Raw genomic sequence first — 13810 nt, forward strand, 5'->3', positions numbered from 1 at the left:
CCGCCCGCACTTTGTTAACAGCAGCAGAAGTATGGCTGCCACGCTACCCTTACCGGGCTTCGCAGGCCAGGCACAGAATGGTAGGGTTGAGTGAACCTTACCTGGAAGGTCTGCCAAACGCCAGTGCCAGCTTTGCATTGCCTTAGGCAGTGCCATGACCCTGAGTCCCATGTTCTGTGTGTGAACAGAGTGGTTGGGGAGCTGGAGAGATGCTCGGGAGTTATGAGCACTGACCGCTCTTCCAGAGGACCTAGACTTAGTTCCCAGCAGCACATGGTGCTTCACAGCCACCTGTAACTCCAGTTCCAGGGACTCTGACACACTCTTCTGGTCTCTGCACGTACCAGGCACAAATGTGGTGCACATACACACAAAACCCTCATCCACATAAGATAAAAATAAAACTTCCTTTTAAACAAGGAAGCAGCGGAACTTGGTGAGTTCTAGTCTGGTCTACAGAGTGCATTCCAGGCCAGCCAGAGCTACACGGTGAAACCCAGTCGCAAACCCCCAAAGGTCTGGCCAGATGTTTTCAGAAGCTCTCCCACTGCCCTCTCCTTCTGAATCTATTCTTTGGTCTCCTGTTGAAATATCCAAGTTTTGTATCATGGCTCTGCAAGACACTTCCTGTCCTGTGTTTCAGGGGATCCTCTCAGATGACCATGGTCTGGCTGCCGCCCTCTGGAGAACCTTCTTCAACCAGAAGTGTGAAGACCCTCGACAGCTAGAACTGCTGGTGGAGTATGTGAGGAAACAGGTCAGCACCATCTTTCTCCCTGTGCAAACATGGCGGCATCTGAGTCCTCCTGAGTGTGTGCCGTTAGCATCGTGGTGGATGATACGAGGCTGGCATACCAGAAACTAGTTTAAGGGATTCTAACCCAATCTCATAAGCAGCAAGCATTGATGAAAACAGAGAGCTTCTCCCTCCCTCTTTCCCTCTCTCCCCTGCCTGCTTCCCTCCCTCCCTTTCTTCTTCCTCCTTCTCTTCCTCCTCTTCTTTCTCCTCCTCCTTCTTTCTTTCAGACAAGGTTTCTCTCGTGTAGCCCAGGCTGGCCCTGGATTCCTGATCCTCTTGCCTTCACCCGTGAGCCACCAGGCCTAACTTGCGAATGAGTGTCTTCAGGCTCATTTGTGGTGGTGCACATCGTTAATCCCAGCACCTGGGAGGCAGAGGCAGACAGATCTCTGAGTTCGAGGTCAGCCTGGTCTACACAGCTGTGAGCAGGCCAAGAATCCCAGGGATGGGGAGAGTGGAAAGGAAGAATGTCCTGCTTTCAGGAAGCCATGGTCATTCATTCACTCTTGTTGTTCTGTTTACGCTGGTGCTGTGCTATAAATACTAGCGCCCCCCCCCCCCCCCCCCCCCCCCCCCCCCCCCCCCCCGTAAGCTATGGCCTGAGGCATAGTGACTCCCACCGTGCCTATTGTGTACTCACAGAGCCCGGCTTCTGACCACACCTAACAAACACACCTGTAGTTCTCCCCACTGGCTGTCTCCCCTGTCTATCAGGGTCCTCCGGTCTGGTCCTTACTCCTGACCAAAGCTTCCCGGAAGCTCTTTGGGAAGGACTGCTTGAGCACAATTAATAATGTGAATTAACTCCTGATCTCTTGCCCCAGATCCTGCTTGGGTAGGAAACTCGTGCCTTCTGGATGAATGCACTCACCCATCCTGAGGTGGAACGTGGAGGCTTTTCTGGGGTCTCCCAGTTGGTTCACCCTGCATGACTGGCCTCAGACCCCAAGCTGGGTGAATCATTTAACCACCAGAGGCCACAGCTGCTGCAGACAGCTCACCGGCTCGAGCTGTCTGTGAGTCACACCTTTGCTTCATGGGCTTGGCCTCTGGGGCTGAAGGGGCATCATGCCACAGTGATCCTTGCCCTCCTCCATGGCCTCGCTAGCCTTCAACAACCAGGGAAGGAGAGGCCACATCCCAGCTGTAGAGCAGACAGAAAAAGGCTGACATGCTGATAGCCACATAGTAGGGCACTCCAGAAGACAGGACTGCCATTTGACTGTTCTTGAGATCTGCCAAAGCCAGGGAGAAGGCACAGCGGCTGGAGAGCCTCACCCTCAGACAGTAGTCGAAATTGGCAAAGTAAATACTGTTTTTGTTTTTTTTTTTTTTTTTTTTTTTTTTTTTTTTTTTTTTTTTTTTTTTTTTTTTGAGAGACTCACTCAATTCTCCCATCTGTCCTGGTGGGCTTGTGCCAAAGGCCATGACAAGGCACAGCTAGAACCTCTCCAGGGGCCCAAAAGGAAGAATTTGCCATAACTAATGTCTTTGTGGATAGTCTCACTTAGAACCACTAGAAGTGGGCAGCAGTGGGGCCCTAAGAAAGCAAGGAACTTTTTGATGGGGACCCAGTTCTGTCGTTCATGTCCTCCCCTCCAGGATCCAGACAGGTCACAGGCATCCTGGAAGTCAGTCAGTCAGCTGGTGGTGTGACCCAGGTTCGGGAGGGTACTGGGGTAGACCCAGGAGAGGCATGTGTCATGGCAGCCCAGGAAGCTGAGCCTTGAGCAGTCTCTGGTGCCACACGCCTGCTACTGTTTGATAATCTGTAGTCATGGCGAGGCTAATTACCCAGGAGATAGGCAAAATGGTGGCATTGGGGGTAGAAGCAGAGGAGCCAGAAAGAGGTGTGGGCTCTGGTCCAGTTGAATTGCTTCCCCGGCAAAGCTGGGCCTTTCCTGTGAGAGGCTGGGGCTGAGTTCGAGAGGCATCGTCAGATGCAACAGGAACAGTGAGCTCTTTGAAGAGGGGACAATCCAAGACCTGAGATGAAGCCCCCAGTCTTCCTTCCTCTTCCTGTAAGGGAGCCTACCCTATGGGGCCAGACAAACTGGGCAGCATCAGGGCCACTAAAGGACAGTGGAGGCACAGACACTAGAAAACCAGCTGGCGTGCTGGTGGTTTGCATACACCTTGCTGTTTACCCTCCCCAGTCCCCATGAGACGCACATTTCCACTCTCCGTGCAGTGCCACCAGCGGAGGGCAGGGAGTCCAATCACGCTCTAACTTCTGGCCTACAAGAACTTTGTGATGAGGGTGTAGCAGTGGTTAATGTCCCTCATCTGGAGTGGGTGGAGTGGGGATGTGTGACGATGTAATTCACTAGGCCAGTGGTTCTCAACCTTACCAACGCTGTGACCCTTTAATACCATAGTCCCTCATGTTGTGGTGACCCCAGCCATAAAATTATCTCATTTTTTCAAAGTTACTTCAAAACTTTAATTTTGCTCCTGTTGAGAATCGTAATGTAAACGTCTGATCTGCGACCCCTGAGGGTGGCTATGAGGTTGAGAATTGCTCCCCTGGGTAATTTTCTCTCCAGGTCTTCTTTATGTAGTAACTTTGGATCTGGGGTAACCCCCACCACCACCACCCGACTGTGTCTTTGCCCCTCCGGTGAGCACCTATCCTCTGTTCCGTGCCCTCCCTACTTGCAGATGCAGTACCTGGACTCCATGAACGGTGAGGATCTGCTGCTGACAGGGGAAGTGAGATGGCGCCCTCTGGTGGAAAAGAATCCACAGAGCATCTTGAAGCCCCACGCTCCTACTTACAATGATGAGGGCCTTTGACCAACCGGTCCCTCCGGACAGCTGGCTGGCTGGCTCTGAGGAACCTCCATGGAAGAAGTGCCTGTTTGCCCCAGGACCCTGAAGAAGGCGGCCTGGACTGACTTTTGAACAGCACCTGTTGAACACTCATTTGTGTTGAATTTCTTCCTCCTGAGCCCAGGAGTCTGATCTGGTGGGAGTACTGCTGGGAGGTCCTCTTGCTCTTCTGACATGTTCCCTCTCTCAAAGGAAGTCCCAAGCACGCTTCCCAAGTCCCTCCAGCAGCACCCGTGACTGAGAGCCTTTTCCAAAGGCTGAGGAAGGAATGGGTAGGTTAGAAAGGGGGCCCCTTCACCCAGGCCCACTCCCTGCCTGGAGCAGTTTATAATGTTCCCAAGTCAAGGCAGGTAACCATATTGTTCCCCATCTGTGAGCCATGGGGTTGAAGTAGCCATTAAAAAGAGAGACTTATTTCTGCCATGGTTTTTCTTTGTTCCAAGGTCTTTTAGAAACATAGGTAAAGCCTGGTGTAGTGGTGCATGTCTTTAATCCAAGCATTTGGGAGGCAGAGACAGGTGACTCTGAGTTCTAGGCCAGCCTGATCTACAGAGTGAGTTTCAGCACAGACAGGACTACCTAGCGGAACCCTGTGTTGAAAAAATAAGAGCAAAGCAAAGCGTAGGTGAGGCTGGATTCTACAAGCTCAGGAAAAAACTCCAGCTCAGTTAAGAGACAGCAAGAGGAACAGAGGAAGTCAGGGGCTCTGCTGCTGCCGCGTCTCCAGGTCACAGAGAAGAGTCACTGTCTTGGCAAGGCACGGTCTGGATCCAGGAGGCTTCTGAGGACCAAGGGGCTTGTCACATCCTAAGTCATTTAGAAAGAACAAAAGTCCCTTTGTCACCCACAGTGAACCGGGGAGGGAACACACTCTCTTCCCTCACTGGGCCCCACTTTACATGAGATAGTGTGGCAGGGAGAACATTCTCCCAGTGTGCTGGTACCATCACAAGCCACCACAGTCCGGTGTCTACCCCTCCTCAACTTCTAAAGCCGTAAGAGGAGCCGGCACTGGCTTGAGGGGTCCGTTCTCCCTTCCCTGAGAGTTTGGCTCATCTCTTGGAAGGTTTTCTGAAATTGAGAGAAGGGGGTGGGGACCGTCTCCCCCCTCCCTTCCCCCACCCAGCTTCCTTCATTGAACTTGCTATAAAATGAGTCATATGAGAAACCCTATACTGTGAGGTATGCGCCACTTCTGTGCAAACATTACAGACCAAGCCGCCTTCTTAGTTTATTTAAGATGCTTTTGTTGCAAGCGGGGCTCTGGAGTGAGGTGTCCTCTGTGGGTATGAGATAATAGCACCTTGTAACTCATTACATCTGGGCACTATTTACCTAAACCAGAGGCGAGCCAGGCAGGGATTTGCTGATTAATTTATTTTTAATGGACTGAAGTATGCCATGCACCAAAATAAACTTTACTGTGTGTACCTAACTGCTCCTGGAATGGATGGAAAAATTAATGGGACAGATTTTGGCTCCTAACTCTGCACATTAATTCATATATAAAAGTTATTTGAGCGTTAACCCATTTGCTGCCCAGGGCAGCTCCCTCGCCACAGACCCCAGCCCACAGCCCCAGCTTAGCTACCGGGCTTGCTTTCGTACCCTGAACCCTCAAATTTGCTGGTAACTTTAAAGGTCATTTGCAATCGTCCCAGTACCCTCACCCACCTTTCTTAGGTTCTGTGTTCACACAAACCCTGGCTGAGTCCCGTGGCAGAGGATGGCCCTGGCTCGCAGAGCTTATACCCACAGGACTCGGTGTAAGGGTCCGGCAGCTCTCAACGAGGAGCTGTGTTGTAATTCTCAGGCTCCTTATTCACGGCTGTCTGCATGAGTTGCCACACAGGGTCCTCTCATCTTCAAGATAAAAGTCGGGCGATCTATAGGCCATGGGCTGTTTGGTTGACTCCCACTCATTCCAGCCTGCTTTTGCAGGTCTCTCATCCATTTCTTCCCTGAGCACCCTGAGTCACTTGGAGTTATCTGAAGGGACCCTACTGTTTCCTCCAGCTGGACCTCTGGCGCTGACTAGAGACATTTTAACCTCAGTATCACCTCCCTGCCCCTCTGCCCCCAGGCTCCCGAAGGCTTTCCAGGGAGTTCTTGATAGTGTCCTCTCTAAACTTGGCACCTCTCAAAAGCAGTGGGGTGGTTTTTGTCTCACATCCCTCCCATACTCTGATCGGTGCTGGCTTCAGCCACAGAGTGGTCGAGAGGTCACTCACTGTGCACTGCCGTGTAGTGTGTGCCTTAATTCATAACTGATAATGAATGGACCGCTGAGTCACTCACTGCCGTGCTAGCCCAACCAAAAGGGCCCCATTGGGCTAGCCTCAGCTCAACTTATTTAGCAGTGATGCTCTTAAGCAGCTCCAAACTCAATGGCCCCATGTAAACACTTTTCTAATTTTAAAAAAGAAAAAAGGTTAGACAAACAAGTAGAGGGGATGATTTTTGTCCTTTTGATAAACTTCCAGAGGTGGGCAAACTCAGTTAAGACATGTTGTTATTTAAAAAGCCAGGCATTTGAAAGGGAGGCACAGATGTCCTGAGCTACAGTGTGAAACCCTATCTCAATAAAAGAAAGGGTCATTGAGGCAGTTCCGTGGGTAAAGGCTGGTTGCCAAACCCAATGACCCCACTGAGATTGCCTGGACCCACATGGTAGGAAAGAACTGAGTCCTGCAAATTGTCTTCTGACCTCCACTCTGCATAATATAGGTGTATACACACACATACACACACACACACACACACACACAGTCTTAGGGTTTCTATTTCTGCACAAAGCATCATGACCAAGAAGCAAGTTGGGGAGGAAAGGGTTTATTTAGCTCACACTTCCACATCGCTGTTTATCACCAAAGGAAGTCAGGACTGGAACTCAAGCAGGTCAGGAAGCAGGAGCTGATACAGAGGCCATGGAGAGATGTTACTCACTTGCTTGCTTCCCCTGGCTTGCTCAGCCTGCTTTCTTACAGAACCCAGGTCTACCAGCCCAGGTATGGCACCACCCACAATGGGCTGGGCCCTCCCCCCTTGATCACTAGTTGAGAAAATGCCTTACAGCTGGATCTCATGGAGGCATTTTCTCAACCGAGGCTCCTTTCTCTATGATAACTCCAGCTTGTGTCAAGTTGACACAAAACTAGCCAGTACACATACTAGATGTTAATAAAAAGGAAATTAATTAATTAATAAATTAATTAATGTAAAAGGAAATTCTAAGGAAAGAGGGAAAATAATTACACTGGAAATCCTACCCAGAGTCCCCCAAGACCATATAGGGTTGCCATTGCTCTTGGTTGTCCTTTAGAACTGGATGGAAGACCCTATTGCCAAAGACAACACACACTTGAGTTACAGGACGTAAAGAAAGCAAGTTAGAACCGAGCTGAAAGCATCCTCCCTTGAGGCTAGTTTCCATTGTGTGGAAGGTGCAGTGGTGCCCAGCAGACTGGTCAGGGAGAGAAGAGGGTTCCTACCAGCTGGGAACCCTGTATGCTACAATGCCAGGCGAGATAGGACATTGTACTTGGGCAGCGGTGGCAAGACTGTCACAAGGGTAATCAACTGCTTTCTGATTGGATTTGAGACCCAATGCCTGGTTCCATAAACCTGTAGTCAGTCTTAAATCTAAGGACTAGAAAGATGGCACCAACTGCTCTTCCGCTGGACCTGGGTTTGATTCCCAGTGCTCAAGGCAACTCACAACCATCAGTAATCCACTCCCAGGGGATCCAATGCCTCTCTGGCCTCTGCAGACATCAGGCATGTATGTAGTACACAGACAAATGTGGGCAAAACACACATGCATATAAATTAAATGTTTTTAGTGGGACAGCTATTTCAACTCCCTCCCAAGGCTTAGGGAATATCATGGAAGAGAAGCAGAGGAAATCCAAGAGCTGGAATGCTGGGAAATGTAGTCTGCTAGACATGGCCTTGGCTCCCAGCATCTGAGCAAGATGGGCCCCTTCAGGCCCAGGCCCTTCCTGAAAGACTGGGTTTGTGGGGAAGATTGAGGCATTTTTTGACAGCAGTGTAGCTACGGGTAACTTGTCCATGTCTCAGTAAACAAGCCCACATTCAGGCTCCTGCAAGTAGCTCTAATTAAACTCACTGGATCCCAAAAAAAAATCCAAAAACATGAAAGCAGAAAGGGACTGGTTACAAAAAGGGGATTCAGTAGGACAGGAGAGAGAGAGAGAGAGAGAGAGAGAGAGAGAGATAAGAATAACCAAAACATACTGTAGACGTATATGAAATCCAATTTTAAAAAGATATCCTACCAAGTATTTGGGGCATTTCCCACCGAAAGAGACTAGGTTAAAACACTCACATGGTTTTAGTTGGGTGGCTTTTGTTTTTTTACTTATGAAACCTGTAAGTACATTCTCCCTGTCCAATATGGTGGACATCCTCCTCAGCATTTTCACTTAGCACAAGTGAAGGGACTTGAGGCTCAGGAGGCCTAGAGAGTTACCCAGGATGGTTCCACCTCAGACCATGTGGCCACAGGACCCAGCCCTATCCCTAGACCACATCACCTTCCTCTGGTCAGAATGGAGATCTGCAGTTACATATAAAACATAGCCAGGAAAGATGGAAGAGAGACAACTTCAAGACTGTGAAGCCCCTGTCACACAAAAAAAATCTACTGGTGTGTCAGAAGACTGATTTCCTTAGAGGTTTTCAAGTGAGAAACATTTGTCCAATGATGTGGACAATAAAATGTAAAAGTGACATTTAATTTCTGTTCTGTGACAGACACATCTATCTCCTATTGTCTCATTGACTGCTCTGAGAGGTGTCAGTCAGAGGCTTGGAAAGTCCCAGGTTTGTCCTGCCTACGGGCTCTTGTGACTGCCACTCCAGCCCTCTTCTGTCGTTCTAGAGAGCTGTAGGTGAAGCAATATTTGCAGTTGGGTGAAAATAAGCTGGAGCATGGTGCTGTGCTCCTATAGAACCCAGCACTCAAAGGGCAGAGAGGCAAGTGCAGCTCTAGAGTTTGAGGCTAGCCTGGTTTACATAGAGTTCTGGGTCAGCCAGGGGCTATATAGAGAAATCCCGTCTCAAACAAAAATCAGACACAGACACATGGAAGGGGCTAGAGAGATGCCACATTAGTCAAGCGTACTTACTGCCCTTCAGAGAACTCAGGATTGGTTCCTAGTGTGTCTATGTTGGGCAGCTAACTCCAACTCCAAGGCACTTACTGCCATCTTCTGGCCTGTGAGAGCACTTGCAGACACATGGGATTTTCTCTCTCTCTCTCTCTCTCTCTCTCTCTCTCTCTCTCTCTCACACACACACACACACACACACACACACACACACACACACACACACATACTCACACCACACACACACACAATTTAAAAGTTAAAGCATTTGAGCTTTGTGAGCTTGTAGATGCTATACACAACTGGAAAACACAAAGGAATTAAAAATCAGAAAATCCAGGTTGGGTGCAGTTAGGATAGAGTGGGCAACCGGGAAGTGAGGGGTTTGGGCAGAGGCGTGGGACAGGAAGTTCCTGAGACTCTAGTGGGCCTATGGCCTTGGCTACTAAAGGAAAAAGCTGCAGAAGAAGAGAGACTGGATAATGCATCATCCGATCGACAGCAGTGAGCTACCCCTTGCCTCACTTTCTCAGAAAGGATTTCAGCTTGACAGGAGCAGAGAGTCAGGACAGGGTCAAGCCCCATGAGTCTAGGCCAAGAAGGCATCTACCCATCTACGCTCTGGTCCTGGGAACGGCAGAGAGGATTCATAGGGACATCTCAGAGAATACTCACCAGGACCTGCTACTGCAAGGTTCACTGTATGGAAGAAGTAGAAAAGCCATAGCTTTTTAGGAAGCCTGCTGCTGCTGTCTGGCGACAGATGAGCTGGGAAAGCCTCCTCTTGGTTGGGGTTTATCCGCATGATAATTACAGCACTCTGGTGAAGTGTGGCAGGGATTACCATCCGCTGCACAACAGGAAAATGGTGGGGTCCACTGAGCACGTCATCTGAGCCCTACCTAATTGCTCTTCATACACTTTAGGGGATCTGGGGATCTAGGTAGGAGGCAGACTCAGGTAGAAGAGATGCTCTGGGGAAGGGAGGACTAGACCTTAAGATGAGTGAACCACTAGGTGTGGTGGCGCACAGCTTTAATCCCAGCACTCGGGAGGCAGAGGCAGGCAGATCTATGAGTTTGAGGCTAGCCTGGTCTACACAGCGAGTTCCAGGACCGCACAGCCAGAGCTACGTAGAGAGACCCTGTCTCAAAAATGATGAAGATGCCGAGTCTGTCTTGGGTATAGAGAAGGCATGTAATCATGAAAGCAGATGGGTTCCTAGGGGTAAGGTGGAAGGGTGAGGTGGGAGGAGACTGGGACAGAGAGGTGACAGCTCTTATAAGTGGTGTAGGAAGAGCAAGAATGGGCACAGCAGGCATGATCTGGAGAGCAGGCTGAGGGGGTGAGGAAAGCCTCTAGAAGAGACCAGAGAGGAAGCTGGGGAGGTTTAAGAGTTTTGGAATATTGACCATTAAGAGAATGCAGACCGCAAGAGGGAACAGCAGCACGTGATAACAGCATGCGAGTCTTTGGAGATGTAAGCTGAGAAGAAATCGCATTTAGTTGAATAGTAAAGGATTTCCCTTGAGTGTTAAGGACTCTTGTCATTTATCTCTATCAAAAGTATAAATCTGGCTTCTCAAATAAGACCTGGCCCTAGCAAGGTGAAAAGAATTCTTTCTTAGCCCCCCTCCCCGTCCCCAAAGGATTAATTTTGTGTGTATTTGAGTTTGAGGTGAGTTCTAGGCAGGTTCTGGGTCCTAGACTGACCAACAGTGGTCCAGTGAGGTCTCCAAGGATGACTGTGAATTCGAGAATCATGGCTAGGGGTCTTTTGCCCGTGTGTTTGTCCGTGTACTGTATGTGTGCCTAGTGCCTGAAGCCATGAGGTGTTGGAACTAGTGTCACAGATGTTTGTGAGCCACTGTGATGGCACTGCGTGAGTCACAGTCCTCTGGAAGGGCAGCCAGTGCCATCCCTTAGCCCATCATCCTTTTCAGCAGAGCAGAGCAGAGCATCCTGGATTGGTCAGGATGGCTTAAGATTCGCTACTTAGACCAAGCTCACCTGCTTCTGCCTCCTGAGTGCTAGAATTAAGGGTGTGCACCACCACACCCAACTTGAACTTTTTCCTTTAAAAAAAAGGATTCATTTATGTGTTTTATGTATATAGGCACTCTGTCTTCATTCACATTAGAAGTGGGAATCAAATTCCATTATAGTTGGCTGTGAGCCACCATGTAGTTGCTGGGAATTGAACTCAGGACCTCTGGAAGAACAACTAGTGCTCTTAATCACTGAGCCATCTCTTCATCCCGAACCCTCTCTCTCTCTCTCTCTCTCTCTCTCTCTCTCTCTCTCTCTCTCTCTCTCTCTCTCTCTCGCTCTCTCTCTCTCTCTCTAAGATTTATTTTTATTTATTTTATATGAGTACATTGTAGCTGTCTTCAGACACACCAGAAGAGGGCATTGGATCCCATTACAAATGGCTGTGAACCACCATGTGGTTTGGTTGATGGGATTTGAACTCAGGACTCTGGAAGAGCAGCCAGTGCTCTAAACCACTGAGCCAGCTCTCCAGCCCCCAAACCCTTAAGACAACAGATTTCAGAGACAAATGAAAAAGGGATTCCTGAGGAGAGAGCCTGGAAGAAAAAGGAGAAGAACACAGGCTAGTTGTTAGTGACGCTCAGAGTCTAGAATTTGTCCACCATTCAGAAGTCGTTGGGAAGGGAGCTAATGGGTTTACTGGGAAGAAAAGAGACAGGTGTAAAATGTTTCAGCTTTTCCCTTGGGAGTAGCACTCTTGTCTCTTCCCCCTCCTAGCCCCCACCATGCCCTTCATGCCTTGCCTGCCCACCCACAGCATTTGGTCTTAGAAAGGAGTATACCAGATCTGAGACCCGTCCTCATTCCCATCTGCTCCTGTACTAACCCAGCATAGGCTTTCTGAGGAGCCCTCTGAGCTGTAGCTGGTGAGACTAGGACGCCGGACCTGCCCATATCAAAGGCCCCTTTTCAGAAAAGTTCCAGAGGGCCTGAGTTCTCTAAAGCTCCCGAATGGGTCGTAGACACTAAGCCTCGTGGTTTACGCGTTGGTTTAATCCATGGTTTATAATTATTTATGAGTCTATCTTCCTGGCTCATCTGTGAGCTTTTCCAGGGCAGACACAAGCTCCTACTCATCTCTGGGAAACCGCTGCCCCAGTACTAGCTGAATGTAGACACTGAATCCATGTTGGGGAGACTGGATTGAGGGGAAAGGGAAGGGATGGGTAAGGAGAGGTGGACTGTACCTGTAACAGGGGCTGAACGGCTCAGTAGACAATGTTTCTTTCTCCTCGCAAGTTCAGAATGGAGCCAGAAATAAGACACCAGACAGATAAACATAAAAATGGTGGCTTATTAGTGTCTCTGATGAGCATCAAACAGACTCGCTAACTTTCCCACAGAACTAAACAGCCACGACAGGACAGAGTTCCTCCTTGTAGAGGCAGGGTTTCTTTGTGAGTTTATAAAGAGTAGGTATATACAGAACATGCTAAATTTCCCTAGTGTGGGGCAGGGGAGAAAGAGGAGGGGGAGGGAGAGGAGGCGGAGGAGGGGGGAGTGCAAGAGGAGGAGGAGGAGGGAAGAAGACATACGTGTGAGAATGAATCCAAGCTCACACTTGAGCTCAGCCCCCTCCCAAGCCGTCATCAAACAAGTCATTTCTCTTCCTTGGGAAGGAAAGGAAGAGACCATGAGGATGCTGAAGAGGGATAGCCCTCTCAGATGTCCCCTTCTACAGCGTGGAGTGGGAACAGGAGTGGGATCGTACAGAGTCATTGGCTGGGACCAGAGGTTGGTGAGGATAAGTGGGTGATTAAGATGAGCCCTTACAAAAGCATAGTCACTTTCAGAGAAAATAAAAAGCCCTGCGTGCTGGGGAGCTATGTGGATACTCTTACACATGAGCAGAAGAAGGCATGATCTTGCCTCCTACGTTAAGCCAGATCCTATCAGCCACACTCCACTGACATTGCTGGCAGCCATCTTGACCTTCAGGGCCAGTCTTGGATCTACAAGAGACTGACTAGACGGAAATCTTCTGTCCCTGCCTCACCTTTCCTCAGACCAACATCTGACTCCTGTCCTCCCATGGCCTGAGGGGCTCTGGAATTCAGTGGGTCTAGAGAAGCTATGGCCACTCTGTCAGACAGCTGCCATGGATTTACTCCTTATAACCTTCCACTGGCCTCCTTTTACAGAGTAATTCCCTGTGACTCAGAAGGTGACTTTACCTATTAAGAGGTAGAGCCCTTGTTCCAACCAGCCTCTCTGACTCAGCTCAGTGGCACAACCATGGCCCCTGGTAGGCTAGCCCCAGGTCTCAGCCCCTGGGAGCTGCAGGATGGGACAATTGGAAAGTTAGTGACCTTCTGAAGACCCATGTGGCACTTTGTGAATGAATCACATGAAACCGGGCTGTTTCAGGTCACTCTTTTTTTTTTTTTTTTTTTAAAGATTTATTTATTTATTATATTTAAGCGCACTGTAGCTGTCTTCAGATACTCCAGAAGATGGCATCAGATCCCATTATAGATGGTTGTAAGCCACCATGTGGTTGCTGGGAATTGAACTCACAACTCCTGGAAGAGCAGTCAGTGCTCTTAACCCCTGAGCCATCTCTCCAGCCCCTCAGGTCACTCTTAAACACTGGTGGTTTCCTGAGCATCCTTGGACTTGGCTTTGGAATCTCCCCAACTTTGTCTGTGAGGCCCGAAGGATTCTTCCTGGTGTGGCTCTGGGGACTTACCTGCAGTCCCTTGCTAGGCTCCTCAGACCCTGTCTTCCTTCCAGGAAATCCTGGCCTTCTTCCTTCCGCCTAGGATGGCCTGCTTTGCCATTCTGCATTAGCTGGGTGCATATTTATTTGTTTTTGAGATAGAGTCTCACTACGTAGGCTTTGAATTCGCAGGTATCTGCCTGCCTCTGCCTCTGCCTCCCAAGTACTGGGACTAAAGGAGTATGCCACCACACCCAGCATACGGATGTATAGACATGCTTTTTGAGATGAGGCGTCTCTGTGTAGTCCAGCTGGCCTTAATTTCAGTCTGCCTGC

At 49.3% G+C, this 13810-nt stretch overlaps 1 protein-coding gene across 2 annotated transcripts in view; it reads left to right on the forward strand.

The window, feature by feature from the left end:
- UQCC1 (ubiquinol-cytochrome c reductase complex assembly factor 1) overlaps positions 1-5066 on the forward strand; it is a gene marked incomplete at its 5' end in the record, with an annotated part of 89027 nt that extends 83961 nt beyond the window's left edge. For both annotated transcript variants that reach the window (XM_080924781.1, XM_080924780.1), the window contains 2 exons: positions 644-757; positions 3461-5066. In XM_080924781.1, the coding sequence (XP_080780907.1) occupies positions 644-757; positions 3461-3595 (249 nt within the window). In that variant the 3' untranslated portion in view covers positions 3596-5066. The remainder of the gene's footprint in view (positions 1-643; positions 758-3460) is intronic.
- Positions 5067-13810: the final 8744 nt, after the last annotated feature.

The sequence above is a fragment of the Micromys minutus genome (genome assembly GCF_963924665.1).
Source record: "Micromys minutus genome assembly, chromosome: 11".
In the NCBI taxonomy this organism is placed as follows: Eukaryota; Metazoa; Chordata; class Mammalia; order Rodentia; family Muridae; genus Micromys; species Micromys minutus.